Source organism: Bipolaris zeicola, assembly GCF_000523435.1.
Source record: "Bipolaris zeicola 26-R-13 unplaced genomic scaffold scaffold_7, whole genome shotgun sequence".
NCBI lineage: Eukaryota > Fungi > Ascomycota > Dothideomycetes > Pleosporales > Pleosporaceae > Bipolaris > Bipolaris zeicola.
In genome coordinates this window covers 43,348-56,761 of record NW_006912056.1, presented here as the reverse complement: position 1 = coordinate 56,761, position 13,414 = coordinate 43,348, and the positions used below count along the sequence as shown (strand labels likewise).

General features: G+C 50.3%; 5 protein-coding genes across 5 annotated transcripts; 3 read left to right on the top strand and 2 right to left on the bottom strand.

Annotated features, from left to right (window-relative positions):
• Positions 1 to 482: 482 nt before the first annotated feature.
• COCCADRAFT_83448 (uncharacterized protein) lies at positions 483 to 1,943 on the top strand (the record flags this gene model as incomplete). Its single annotated transcript, XM_007709312.1, has 1 exon — positions 483 to 1,943. One exon carries the CDS (start codon positions 483 to 485, stop codon positions 1,941 to 1,943), a length of 1,461 nt encoding a protein of 486 aa, XP_007707502.1.
• Positions 1,944 to 2,285: 342 nt separating this feature from the next.
• Positions 2,286 to 5,394, bottom strand: COCCADRAFT_83551 (uncharacterized protein; the record flags this gene model as incomplete). The annotated part of the gene is made up of 7 exons (XM_007709311.1): positions 2,286 to 2,740; positions 2,823 to 2,977; positions 3,053 to 3,145; positions 3,201 to 3,984; positions 4,037 to 4,310; positions 4,358 to 4,900; positions 4,954 to 5,394. The coding sequence occupies 7 exons, from the start codon at positions 5,392 to 5,394 to the stop codon at positions 2,286 to 2,288; spliced, it is 2,745 nt and encodes a 914-aa protein (XP_007707501.1).
• A 1,305-nt stretch (positions 5,395 to 6,699) lies between these two features.
• COCCADRAFT_32627 (uncharacterized protein) lies at positions 6,700 to 7,781 on the bottom strand (the record flags this gene model as incomplete). Its single annotated transcript, XM_007709288.1, has 8 exons — positions 6,700 to 6,712; positions 6,762 to 7,028; positions 7,077 to 7,150; positions 7,200 to 7,345; positions 7,395 to 7,423; positions 7,475 to 7,513; positions 7,568 to 7,593; positions 7,641 to 7,781. 8 exons carry the CDS (start codon positions 7,779 to 7,781, stop codon positions 6,700 to 6,702), a joined length of 735 nt encoding a protein of 244 aa, XP_007707478.1.
• Positions 7,782 to 8,186: 405 nt separating this feature from the next.
• On the top strand, positions 8,187 to 10,169 carry COCCADRAFT_83441 (uncharacterized protein; the record flags this gene model as incomplete). Its single annotated transcript, XM_007709310.1, has 1 exon — positions 8,187 to 10,169. One exon carries the CDS (start codon positions 8,187 to 8,189, stop codon positions 10,167 to 10,169), a length of 1,983 nt encoding a protein of 660 aa, XP_007707500.1.
• Positions 10,170 to 11,398: 1,229 nt separating this feature from the next.
• Positions 11,399 to 13,390, top strand: COCCADRAFT_57611 (uncharacterized protein; the record flags this gene model as incomplete). Its single annotated transcript, XM_007709309.1, has 5 exons — positions 11,399 to 11,472; positions 11,534 to 11,652; positions 11,735 to 11,923; positions 11,956 to 12,862; positions 12,919 to 13,390. Coding segments are annotated over 5 exons (1,761 nt in total), but the record flags the coding sequence as incomplete, so codon positions are not given.
• Positions 13,391 to 13,414: the final 24 nt, after the last annotated feature.

Here is a 13,414-nt window from a genome sequence, read left to right as displayed (position 1 = left end):
TGGATAACTTATGCGACATCACATTATGGTGCGTAGGGCTCTACCAGCGGTTTACATCCGACCTAAGAATGAGGGCTTACTGCTAAAACTGTAATAGCATACCTTTTTCATCACAATTTTCATTGCACATACTGTGAAGCTCTGAAAACAGAAGTGCTAGTTGTAGCTGATACGTGGGTGACGATGAAGCAGTGTCCGGTCGGATTCATAGTGCCGCGGCGGCACTCGACATCTGCCGAAGGATGATCCACATCAACGGAAGAGGGCCGCGGGAGTATTGCGAACCGGTACTACATCGACGCCATTTGAGGGCAAAACCTGGGACATCATTTATACCCCATTCACATCCTGACAACTCATGGAAATTTTTATAGAGCCATTGCAGCAAATCTACGAGCTTCCAGTGAGAAAGATAGAAAAGACAGCAGAAAGAGCACAAGTCACTCCATCATCAGCACACCCTCCACCAAATCAACCCCACCATGTCAACAAACCCGGACTCCACAAGATCAACCACCCCAAACTCCCTCATTCCCCTATGGATCAACAATGAACCCATCCACACCACCACCACCTTGCCCATAACCCCCTCCTCATCCACCACACCCTCCCACCACGCCTGCTCCGCCTCCCCCAAGGACGCCACGCACGCCGCAACCGCTGCCTGGACAGCCTTCAAATCCTGGCGCCAAACACCACACACCACGCGCCGGGACCTGCTCCTCCGCGTAGCAGACCACTACTTCACCCACAGCGCCACCCTCGTCTCCACCCAAACCCGCGAAACATCCTGCACCCCTGCCTGGGCCCTCCAAAACGTCAACCTCGCCATTTCCTACCTGCGCGAGATCGCCGCGCAAATCAGTAGTGTAGCCGGCGTTATCCCCCCGACTGAGAAACCAGGGACGACGGGCTTCGTATTCAAAGAACCCATTGGACCTGTCCTGTGTATTGCGCCGTGGAATGCAGCGTTGATCCTCGCGACGAGGGGGATCGCGAGTGCGATTGCAGTAGGATGTACGGTTGTCTTCAAAGCCTCTGAAATGTGTCCAGCTACGCATTTTGAAATCACAAAGGCGTTTGTGGAGGCGGGGGTTCCCGCGGGTGTGTTGAACCAGGTGCAATGTGTGCGGGAGGATGCAGTGGCGGTTACAGAGGCGCTTATTTCGCACGAGGCGATTCGCAAGGTTGAGTTTATTGGGTCGGCGGCTGTCGGGCGCCAGATTATGGCTGTTGTGGCGCGGTATTTGAAGCCGGTGTTGATGGAGTTGGGGGGTAAGTGTCCGGCGATTGTGCTAGAGGATGCGGATCTGGGGGTTGCGGCGAGGCAGTGCGCGTTGGGGGCGACGATGAATCATGGGCAGATTTGCTTTAGTACAGAGAGGGTTATTGTGCTGGAGGGTGTGGCGAAGGAGTTTCAGGAGAAGCTTGTGGAGGAGATGGGGAAGGTTACGAGGGAGACTACGGGGGCTGCGGTGTCTGAGGGGATTGCGCAGCATGCGTGTGATCTTATTCAGGATGCGGAGAAGAGGGGAGATAATGTTGTATTTCCAAGGTCTAGTGATGGGGATAAAGAAGGGTCTACGACGGTGCTTCCACCCACTCTTGTGCTGAATCCGTCTAGCAGTAGCAGGATATTCGACGAGGAGACATTTGGACCTTCAGCTTCGCTATACGTGGTCAAGACGGATGAGGAGGCTATCCAACTCGCAAATCGCTCTGCCTACGGGCTCAACGCTACCGTTTGGACGCGCGACATGGCAAGGTTTCTCAAGATCAGCAGGGAGTTAGAGTATGGGCAGGTACATGCGAATACCATCAGCGTGTATACCAGTCCGACTGGGAGCCAGGGTGGAGTCAAGAACAGTGGGTTTGGCAGGATGAACGGAAGATGGGGATTGGAGGAATTTGTCGTGGAGAAGTTTGTTACGTGGTGTGCATGAGAATCCCTTTATTGACTTTGATGCCTTGAAAGCATGAGAATAAAGAGAAGAAAATCTAGTTATTGACTTTTAAATTTGTATATTGCGAACGCCGTGTCGTGTCCTAATAAGGTCTCGACCATGTTATTACAAATATTACAACAAGACGAGGCCTCGAAACAGCCTGTTAAACTCCCTCTAAATGCTCTCAAATTGACAGGAGCTAGCATGTGCGGAGTGGTCTTTCTATCCCTATGGAGAGACTCCCTGGACTCTACCCAACACATGCACGCTGTCCTGTATGCATTAAACTCCTTACTTTCTAACCGCTCGATTGTGTCCTCTACAGTATGATCCATTGCTTTACCAGGTAAATGTCATCAACTGCGGGTTAAGCACAATCGGCAGCAAAAAGTGACTAACAATAATCGTACCCATAGGCCAAACCGCAATCAGAGTCCTGATCTGCCAATCCTCCGGTAGCGCGAACGCCATTGTAATCATCACGGCTGTCATGGTAAAGCAGAACATGAAGCTCCATTTGAAGCGCCTGAGGACTTTGCTGATGGCCACGAAGAAAGAAACATGTTCGGACTCCTTGGATGTAGACCCCCATTCTAGCGGGATGCTGAGGAAGTGGCAGATGAGAGCCTGGGAGATGTGGAGGGAGATGCCGCCTAGGAAAATGGTGAGGAGAGGAATCCATTTGAGGTTGGTGAGGAAGCCGCCGAGAATGGAGCCTTCGCCGATGCGGTAGCGGAGGACGGCGAGGGAGATGTTGCCGAGGACGGTGAAGATGAGGACGATGGCGAAGTAGACTGGTGTTGTGTCAGGACGTGGATGATACGAGTGATGGTAGGGCAAAGAATGGGGATGCATAGTCATATTTGTTAGACTTACCGCGGAACGAATTAATGTAGTAGTGGTCGAGAAATCCGTTGAAGAAACCGATGAGGAAGTAGTTTAGCATGGTAAGAGTCCACGAACAACCGAGAGCGTAGTAGGTACCGATGTAGGCCATGATAGTGATTTTAGATGCGAGTGGCATGTTTGAGCTAAAATTCTCAAGTTAGCTGAATGAATCTTGGGAACACGGGAGTGATCACAGGGTTTGTAGATTTCTGACTTACCGAAGGAACGTTCGGAAGAGCTTGGTGAAAGGACCCTTGGTAAACCACTTAATGAAGGGGTTGAAAATAAGCTCATTACATCCATAGGCATACCTAGATCACCAGAGTTAGCAAATCAGCGCTCGAAGAAATATTTCAGAGAACATACTTCTCCCATCGAGCAAGCTCGTCGTAGACCGTAATCGAGACACCTTCCTTGAAACCGTCGCCCTTGTACGAGGCCAGTCGAATAATGTAACCAGCACTCTGAAGTCGCAAACTCATATCAAAGTCCTCAGAAACAGTCTCCTCAGACCAGAACTTGTCGTAAGTCGTATTATCATCCTCCTTGAATTTGTATGCAATCTTTTGAACCGCCTCCCAGCGCAGAATAGCGTTGTGTCCGACAAAGGGCGCTACATCGCCACCAGCGACAGCGAACCGGATCATAGTGTAAATCATGTTGGTAAAGAACGTGATGCCCTTTTCGAAGAAGTTGTTGGTGACGTTCATGACTCCGGAAGAATACTGGAGAATGGCAACTTCAGGGCTCTGCTCCATCTCGCTAACGGCCTCCAGTAAACAATCCTTGGGAACACGGGTATCAGAGTCAACCAAGAGAATGTAGTCGCCAATGCGAATGTTTCCGTCTGCCCAGGCTTCGCCCACATGCTCCGCCATAGCCGCCTCTATGGCCTCCTTGTAGGCAATGTTCTCGTCGAGTTGGGTCCAGCCCTCACCACGTGGGGTCTGGTTCAAGATTTCTTCGACTCTGCAGCTGATACGGAGGCCGTAGTTCATGTTGGAAGCCTTTTTGAACTTACCGGGACGAGTGAAAGGCTTGATTCCATGCTCGCCCTTGGGGTCGTGTCGAGGTCGAGCAACCCAGCCAATGCCGTGCTCGTCGTAGAACTCCTGGCGATCTTGGGCGTCTTCAGCCGAGAGAAGCTGCACTGTTGTTTTGTTATTATGCATAGTATTCTTCGGAGGTGCACATCAACTTACTGCCGTCATCGTTGATGAAGATGTTTGCACTTCCTCCTTGCAGCTCGTAAGTAGAGATCGCTTGCTTAATTGAACGAACGGTCGGCTCAATGACGGTACGTAGACCTTCCTTATATACAGGCATCTGTACGGTGACATGCGGGAGCGGTGCGCCAAAAGTATCACGATGGAGGCGTTTGGGCGCCTTTCCAGAGTAGTACCTGCTGTTTTCGTTCATCTGGTCGGTGGGGCCAAAGATCTGTGCAACATTGCCAACTACAGCTTGAAAGAAGAACTGGGTTCATCAGCAGACCGTAGTTTCTCACAATCAAGGGCATTTACCAGTGAAAGCCAAACTTGGGCAGGTAGGCAGACCAAGAAAAGCATTCGAAGCATGTCATAAGCCTGGACTTCTTGAATGGCAATCTGCCTCCATCCAGATCCGATAGCTGTCGTCAGTAGCAAGATGGACATACCGCAATAAGCAGATTGCCAAAGTTTGATATCGCGTGGGCCTTCATCTCTGCCGCCAGTAGGATCAAAGACTTCGTCGTATTCTTCAACATCGACCATGGGGTTCTTGCCGAGGACTTTTTCTAGCTCAATATCTTGCGCGTCGTAACCGTATTCAGATCCACACATCATTCTCATCAAAGCATTGATGATAAACTCTGCCCTTTCGAGCAGCAGCTTTGGGTCATCTTGCCACACGACCAGCATGCCACGAGAGGCAATGAACGCAGCCGACTGGCCCCTTTGGCAGAATGGGAGAGCTTCAAAGTCAGGAATGACCTGGAGACGTTGACCGGATTGAATCTGAACATAAGAAACAGTGGTACGCTCTAGGATATACTTGATAACCCGAGTGTTGACAGTTATGGCGCACTTGAGGACGTCAGAATTGGAGATTATCGAGGGACGAAAATCCATTCACTTACCCGAACATTCAATTCGGTGACCGCTTGGTAGAGGCCTGTACCGTCATTCTGAACTCCATGGGGCGCACATGCGTAACTCCCTTTTGCTCTTTTCATGAAAACACCTTCGCCAGGACCACCGAATGTCCATACTCGCTCTTCCTGCTTTGTGTGCAGCCAGTTCGACAATATCTCAGCTTTGAGGTCTCGTACAGCATCTGTTCCCGAGATGGTGCTGTCGCGGGTGGGTTCAGAATCGGCGACGGAACTAGAGCTTGGGGAATTGGTCCCTCCGAGTTGAAGAGGTATAAAACTTGCGGGTTGGGATCTGGATCCTACAGAAGCGCTGCTTGGATTGACCTTATGCTTCGGTGCGAGGGGGTTCAGTGGTGGAGGTTCCTCGCTGTCGTCTGCGGCATGCTCAGCGCGGGAGCTACCTGGAAGTCTCACTCCGAGACCCATTGTGCCTTAGACGACGTGCCGAAAATCAAGGTGACGGCCAGAGAGTGTTCTTGGAGTGAGATAGGATAGAAAGTGTCGAGCTACTAAAGCAGGTGAAAGGTAGATATTTATCGTCCTGACATGATCCGAGCGTACCAAAATTTCGTTGAGTAGAGATGATGGTCAGTCACCTCATAGTTTCATTTGATACTTCAGTTGAATTTTTTTAGATGTGATATGTTTGGTCGACTCGAAGATCAAACAGTGTATGTGGGCTACTTGACATGGGTTGACCCGTTGGAAATAGAATTGGATCATAGAGATCACGGGCCGACTAACTTTCCTTGCGCGTCTAGATATCACAAGTGGGCGGTAGCATTGTGAGTATCTGGTTGGGCGTGCGCTTCGGTTGCGCCGCTCTGTTATAATTGTGTTGAAGCTTGCTCAACCAGAAATACTGTCTTGTCATTGCTACAGCTGTAGCATGAGTCTCAATGTCACTTTTACTGTACGTAAATCCGCATGATATCGTAGGAACATTGTACGAAAGCGATGGGTGTCTATAACTCCATTAGTGTTACTAATAACAAAGAACAGGCTCACCCACTACGCGAGTAGCGGCACCCAACGATCCAGTACAGTATCGAGGCATTGCGGACCATTCAGTGGGTTCGTTGGAAAATACAGGTGAGTGTAACAAAGCTGTCTCCGGGAGTGAAGATTATGACGTCTGCCGAACCGTTAATACTTAGTTGGTATGTCATTGTGAAGCACGTCATGTTATCCTCTCATGTACGCAAACGGTAAATTTAGAAAATATCAACCAATACCTACTGTGAGCCTATGACCGTGGGCTGGCCGGAAATTTCAACTCCAAAGTATGGTAGTTTATGTAAGTAATGGGGCGATAGTCTTGTACGGTATTGGAACATGTGGTCCGGGCTGGCGCTGTACATTGATTGACCTATCTCTACCTCCCAGTTCGCAATATCAAAGTTTCCATAGATTGGCCATGCAGCATAACCCACACACACTAGATTTTTCTTGGTCAGTTTTGGCAGCCGCGAAGATCACCAAACACAGTGCAGCGCAGTCGATACCTAATTAAATTGCGGCAACGTGTCAAGAACCGCGTACTCGATACTTTTTGTGCTGTAAATAGAACATTCCCATTGGCCGAGTATACTACTGATGTGGTAATGCGTCCATGTCAGGAACGGATAGCCCACTGAAAACCCTCTTATTGTTATTCGGTTCATCTGGCCGAAGGAAGCAAAGAAATAAAGTGCGGAAAAGAACCCAAACAAAAAGAGGGAACCGATGACGCTAGTCGGCAAGCCTAAAAAGTCAGCATACTATACATAAGACTCGTCTTGAGGGCTGCTGACCTGTAGCTCACCAGCGTATCAACGCGATGATTGCTAGTGCTGAAGCTTCGTAGCTGCACCTTCTCGCCATTCTGGATCTCCTTCGCATCGCTGTCACCCCATTCGAGTGGGACATCGGAGTCGGCGTCAGCATACACAAGAACGTTGAATGTGCAATTTCCGTCGAGCATTGGCAGGAAAGTCACGGAGGCCGTGATCTGCCTGAAGATGGACTGTATCTCCGCTTGAATTTCCGCTTCGGTCTTCTCTTCTGGTGCATCGCTGGCCCTACGAACAGTCAGAATCTATAAGGTCGACTTATTCCTCTCGACATACTCTGGGGCAGCATTTTCCTGATCAGTATCCTTTTTGGAGGACTTTGACTTTGAACCCTTTCCAAAAATTTGAACCTGAACGTTGTTAGAAGAAAATTGCTGGACTTCGTACAATTTGACATACATCAAACTGCCATCGTTCAACATGTTCCCCAGTTTCTTTGCTTGTGATGACAATAACAAGCTTAGAGATCTTGCCGCCGTACATCCATTCCTTGAGCTGGCCCATGATCTTCTTGATGTAAGCCTTGACCTGGTCATCAGCAGTCACTGTAGACATCAGCAAGACATCCAGACGATGAGTACATGTGATAATTACCCATCATAGTCAATCCATATTTCTTGACTCTAATTTTTGTTAAAAAGCAATTTACACTTGGCGGTGGATTGTTTACTCACGCGGTGAAGTCCTCAGCAGGGTAGACACCTCTTTGGAAGCTGCAAAGGTAAGCCAACGAGCCGTGCCAGGTGATGCGTAGGCGATGTGCTTACAGTATGGTGTTGATACAATACTCAAACTAATCTGGGTAAGCGTCCGACTTGTTTGTAGGCTTGGCGAACTTACAAATTCATTGACAATTTTAGAAGAGCCCTTCAAGGCAAGCTTGTGGACCTTGGACGAGTCGCTCTTGGAGGACTTGGACTTTGAAGAAGTCTTGGATGAGCTCTTTGATGAAGTCTTTGCTGTGGCCTTGGGTGCCGACATCTTTGCGGTGGCGTTGTAGGGAGCGGTGTAGGCAAGGAAGGTGTTGTTTACAGCGTCTGTTGATAGGGCAACTGCGAGATGCGAAGGCGGAAGGAGGGGCGGGTTGGCAACAAGACACGCCAGACGTCTTACAGATGATCTCAATAGATGGATTCAATCGTTGAGAACTGATGGTCAGACTCGGTATAGCAGCTGTGGAGTCGTGTTGGGGCAAAAAGGTCTGGTTGCAGGCTATGCCTGGGCGCAGAGGGCATGCAGGGCAGACCGCCGCTCGGCGATTAGATAAGATCAGCGGCGATAAGATGAGATGAGATTAGATGGTACTCATCCACAGAGAAAAGTTGCGACAGCCATCTACCACGACCAGCAGCCGTGCATTGAGTTGATCTGATCCCATGCCCACCCATGCGATCATGCGTTCGAACTGCAAGCAGCCTTCTGCACGGCTGGCGGACGCCCTTGGCCCGCTCTAGGGCCCTTCCGCATACCTCACGCCTGCTCGAGCGCCTATGGCCCCCCGCCAGACAATATGCCCAGGCCTTCCGCCCGCAGGGAGAACTGGAGAAACGCATTGCCGACATCCCTATCGACCGCTATCGCAACTTCTGTATCGTAGCGCACGTGGACCATGGCAAGTCAACCTTGTCAGACCGCCTTCTGGAGCTTACGGGTACTATCGAGCCCGGTGGCCAGAAGCAGTTTCTTGACAAACTCGACGTGGAACGGGAGCGTGGTATCACAGTCAAAGCGCAGACATGCACAATGATATATAACCACGAGGGCAAAGACTATCTGCTGCATTTGGTGGACACGCCCGGCCACGTCGACTTCCGTGCTGAGGTGTCGCGCAGTTACGCAAGCTGCGGAGGTGCATTATTGCTGGTCGATGCCAGTCAGGGTGTACAAGCGCAAACCGTTGCCAACTTCTACCTGGCCTTCTCCCAGGGCCTGACACTGGTCCCCGTGTTGAATAAGGTTGACCTCCCCCATGCCGACTCGCCGCGCGTGCTGGAGCAGATGCACGAAACTTTCGAGCTCGACCCCGAAGACGCCGTGCTCGTCTCAGCTAAGACCGGACTGAATGTAGCATCCCTTCTTCCGACTGTGGTTGATAAGATTCCTGCCCCGGTAGGAGACCCAAACAAACCTCTCCGCATGCTCCTTGTCGACTCGTGGTACGATGTATACAAGGGTGTCATTCTGCTGGTGCGCATATTCGACGGACAGGTGCGACCTGGAGACACGATACGCTCCTTTGCTACGCAGCTCAAGTACATTGTGGGCGAGGTTGGCATCATGTACCCCGATCAGACAACGCAAACGGTCTTAAGAGCAGGTCAAGTGGGATATATCTACTTCAACCCCGGTATGAAACGTTCACAAGAAGCCAAGGTCGGCGATACTTACACAACACTTGGGTCTGAGAAGCTTGTCGAACCATATCCAGGCTTTGAAGAACCTAAGAGCATGGTCTTCGTCTCTGCCTTTCCGACGGACCAGGACAACCATGAGCATCTTGAAGACAGCATTCAGCAAATTATCCTGAACGACCGTAGTGTCACACTGCAGAAAGAGTCGTCTGATGCATTAGGTGCCGGGTGGCGCTTAGGTTTCTTGGGAACATTGCACTGCTCTGTATTCGAGGATCGACTCCGTCAAGAGCATGGTGCCAACATCATCATTACGCCACCATCGGTACCTTTCAAGGTAGTGTGGAGGGATGGTACGGAGTCTATCATCACCAATCCCAACGAGTTCCCCGATCAAGATCAGGCTCACTTCAAGGTGCAGGAAGTGCACGAGCCTTACGTCTCTGCAACCATCACTCTCCCGGATGAGTATCTTGGTGAGGTCATCAAGCTCTGCGAGGCCAACCGTGGTGAGCAAAAGGAACTCACTTTCTTCACGGCTACACAAGTCATCTTGAAGTACGACCTTCCCTTGTCGCACCTGGTAGATGACTTCTTTGGCAAACTAAAAGGCTCTACCAAGGGTTATGCATCACTGGACTACGAAGATGCAGGATTCCGTAAGTCATCGATTACGAAGCTCAATCTTCTTGTCAACGGCTCCCCAGTTGATGCCGTTTCGCGTGTCCTGCACACATCACAAGTCGACAAGGTAGGACGCGTATGGGTGGAGAAGTTCAAGGAACACGTCGAGCGGCAGATGTTTGAAGTCATCATACAGGCGGCCGCGGGGAGAAGGATTGTGGCTAGAGCTACTATCAAGCCTTATCGCAAGGACGTATTGGCCAAGCTGCATGCAAGTGACCTCAGCAGACGGCGCAAACTACTTGAAAAGCAGAAAGAGGGCAGGAAGAAGCTCCGGGCTGTAGGAAATGTTGTGATTGACCAGGAAGCGTTTCAGAAGTTTTTGGCCAAGTAGCGAATCGATACCCCACTCTATGTATTCCCACCCTGAAGCTGTCCCCATACGCAGACGCACTTTCTCTTTTGACCCGAAGCATGTCAGCAGTCAGGGATATCCGTAGCCAGTCGATCATGGATTCCCGCCAATAACTACAGCTGCCGAATGTTTGACCGAAATCTGGCCGATCTCCTAATATGACAACGATTGTGTCCAGCACCTACCTTGTATACTGGACAAGGGACGATTAACATGCCGGAGTCCGGTGCATCTTGCCAGCCTATCAACAGCACGGCCTTTTTTTTCTAGTACACATGCGTATATTTGTTTTTCAGAGATGCAGAACAAGCCACGTCTATCTTGGAACACGTCTTACTTACTCACGCATGCTCGTCGTGTTCATTTTCAGCTTTCGTTATTGCTGTCCAGAAGCTATGGTCAAGATACGCATTTCCGAGAACCCATTGCCCCAACACTCGATCTCGACGCTTGATCGACGCTAGCATGTCCATGACATCAGCTGGCCATCGAGATCGCATCTGTCAGATATTCTGAAGCAACCACTAAGGATACAACTCGGCTTCGCGTACCTGACAGCTGCAAGATTAGGCGGGTTGTGGCGTGTTCTTAGGTCGCTTCCTAGTCTATAGCTGGATAGGCTTTACGCTAATATCTGTCATCTACAAGGTTTCTACGGTACACTTGCGCTAGGTTCACGGTCTGAAGGCACGCCCAGCTGAGAGATCTCGGTATGTAAGTGTAAGAGGAAATATTCTTGGCCGAACACCAGTACGGCATCGCGAACTGGATAATATCTCGTCTTTCAATGAGCCGTGTGTACACTTCCTTTGAGGCTTCTTGTTGATTCAAACCTGATTCTCTGTCAACAGCCACACTTGTGTTACATTCCTGAATAGTTTGGGGTGTATGTAGCGGGTCGCGGGAACACTGCCTGATCCCCTCGGCGGTTAGTGTCATGAACGAATGGCCACTGGGGATGCCTGCATTAGCTGAACGGAACGCTTCCAGCCATTCTACAAAATATGACGTTTTATTAATGGCCAGAAGCCGCGACGGCTGGGCGACATGACCCGGTTCCAAAGGCTTTGAAAATACTAGAAGCACTCCGTCGCAACGCCTGTGCCGGCGAGCGTACGCGGCACAGCTCGTTGTCCCATACATTTGATAGCCCGCTGGATTGTCTTCGCCTTGACTCCATTGACATTGTTTGGAAGACCTCAAACACAATGGCACGATTCTTAGGACTCCGGGGTAAGAGTCTAGCGACTACCATTAGTGTAACTTGTGGTTTTTGCTTTTTGTACGTCGACATGCCGTTCCTGGATCATTGCGCATATGGTTCGTCAATTAATGTGATACAGGTGCTTCGGATATGCTCAGGGTGTGATGGGCGGTCTGTTGACCGTTGAGCAATTCCTTGGTCGATTTCCGCAGCTTGACATTGTCAACGATGTTTCATTCCACGATGCATGGGTCACTGGTACGTTCAAATGTTAAGTCCGAATATCCACATCAAATCTCAGTGTACATGTGGCGATACCTTACAAGGCTGACTTTTGTAGGCCTCACGGTCGGAACATGGCATCTGGGCTGCATCGTGTCGGCCATTGCAACCATTTTCGTCGGTGACTTGCTTGGGCGTCGACGGACACTCATCCTGGGTTTGACATTCTGGGTGATTGGCGAGATCATTCAGACATCGTCGTACAGCTTTGCGCAATTCATCGTTGGTCGCGCAGTCGCTGGTTTCGGTCAGCAACCTTACTGTCTTTCCGGTAATGAGTACTAACGTTCTGTGTAGGCAATGGATTTACCACAGCCACCGCACCAGCATACCAAGCAGAATGCGTCAAGTCCCATCGCAAAGGAACAATCCTCATGATCAGCGCTGGCGCCTTCGTATCTGCCGGTATCGCATTGTCATACTGGTTCGTCTTCGGTTTCGCCTACATCGACAGCTCTTCAGCATCATGGCGCGTTCCAATCGCTCTACAAATCTTGTTTGCGCTACCAGCTATCGCAATGCTATTTGTGTTGCCCGAGTCCCCTCGTTGGCTGATATTGACTGGACGCGAACAAGAAGCACTCACCGTATTGGCCGCCCTGAATGACGACGATCCAGATAGCTTCGAGACCAAAGACGAGTTTCTGCAGATCAAGGATGCGATCCTGCTCATGGCACAAGGTTCAAGTGTGGGCATGTTCTCTAACAAAGAACGGCGAGGCTTTCATCGCGTTGTATTGGCTTACTTTGTCCAAGTGTTCCAGCAAGGCACAGGCATCAACCTGGTCTTGCAATACCTTTCTTGGATCTTCCTTACCCGCATGTCATACACTGGATGGCTTGCCCGGCTCTTGGCATCCTGCTCAGCGACTCTGTACTTCCTCGCCTCGTTCATCGTCGTAGTCGGAATCGATCGCTTCTGGGGCCGTCGCTCTCTGATGATGTTTGGAGCTACGGGTATGTCGACTTGCATGGTTCTCATCACCATCTTGCAATACTTGTGGTCCGAGAAGGCGATGCAGGAAGCAAGAATCGCTAGCACTGTGTTTCTGTTCATCTTTTCAATCTTCTTTGCTATTGGCTGGCAGGGTATGGCATGGCTGTACCAGGTCGAGATTGTTCCTTTGAGAATCCGTGGTCCGGCTAACGGCCTCTCGACAAGTGCCAACTGGCTGCTCAACTTTGTGTATGATGTTCCTCGATTGCTTCCACTCGTTTACACTTTGGCTAATATCATCATAGGGTCGTTTTCATCACACCAATCGCATTCCAGCGCATCTCTTATCGAACTTGGATCATCTTTGCTGTCACAAACTTTGCCATCATCCCTCTCGTATACTTTTTCTACCCAGAAACGGCATTCCGATCTCTTGAAGAAGTCGATGTTATTTTCCAACTCGCAGACGACGCCCCAGGCAACCCATGGCTCAATGCCGTCAAGATCTCAAAAGACGAACCTCTTTGGTTCGGAAAGCAAGACCCAGAAAAACGTCTCAACTTCAACTACGCAAGCACCTCCTGGCACAAACGCCTGATCGAGACCGCAAGCAGCGGAAAGTCTAGTAGTCGAGGTGGCACTGCCCATCAATACGACGAAAAGAAACAAATGCACAACCACCACCATCCCTACCCTCAAGCCATACTCACCCCCAACCCACCCCGCGGCCGCCAATTGTCCTCTGGCTCCAGCACCCACCCCTACACCTACCACAGCCCAAGCCCCTCCACTCTGACAAAA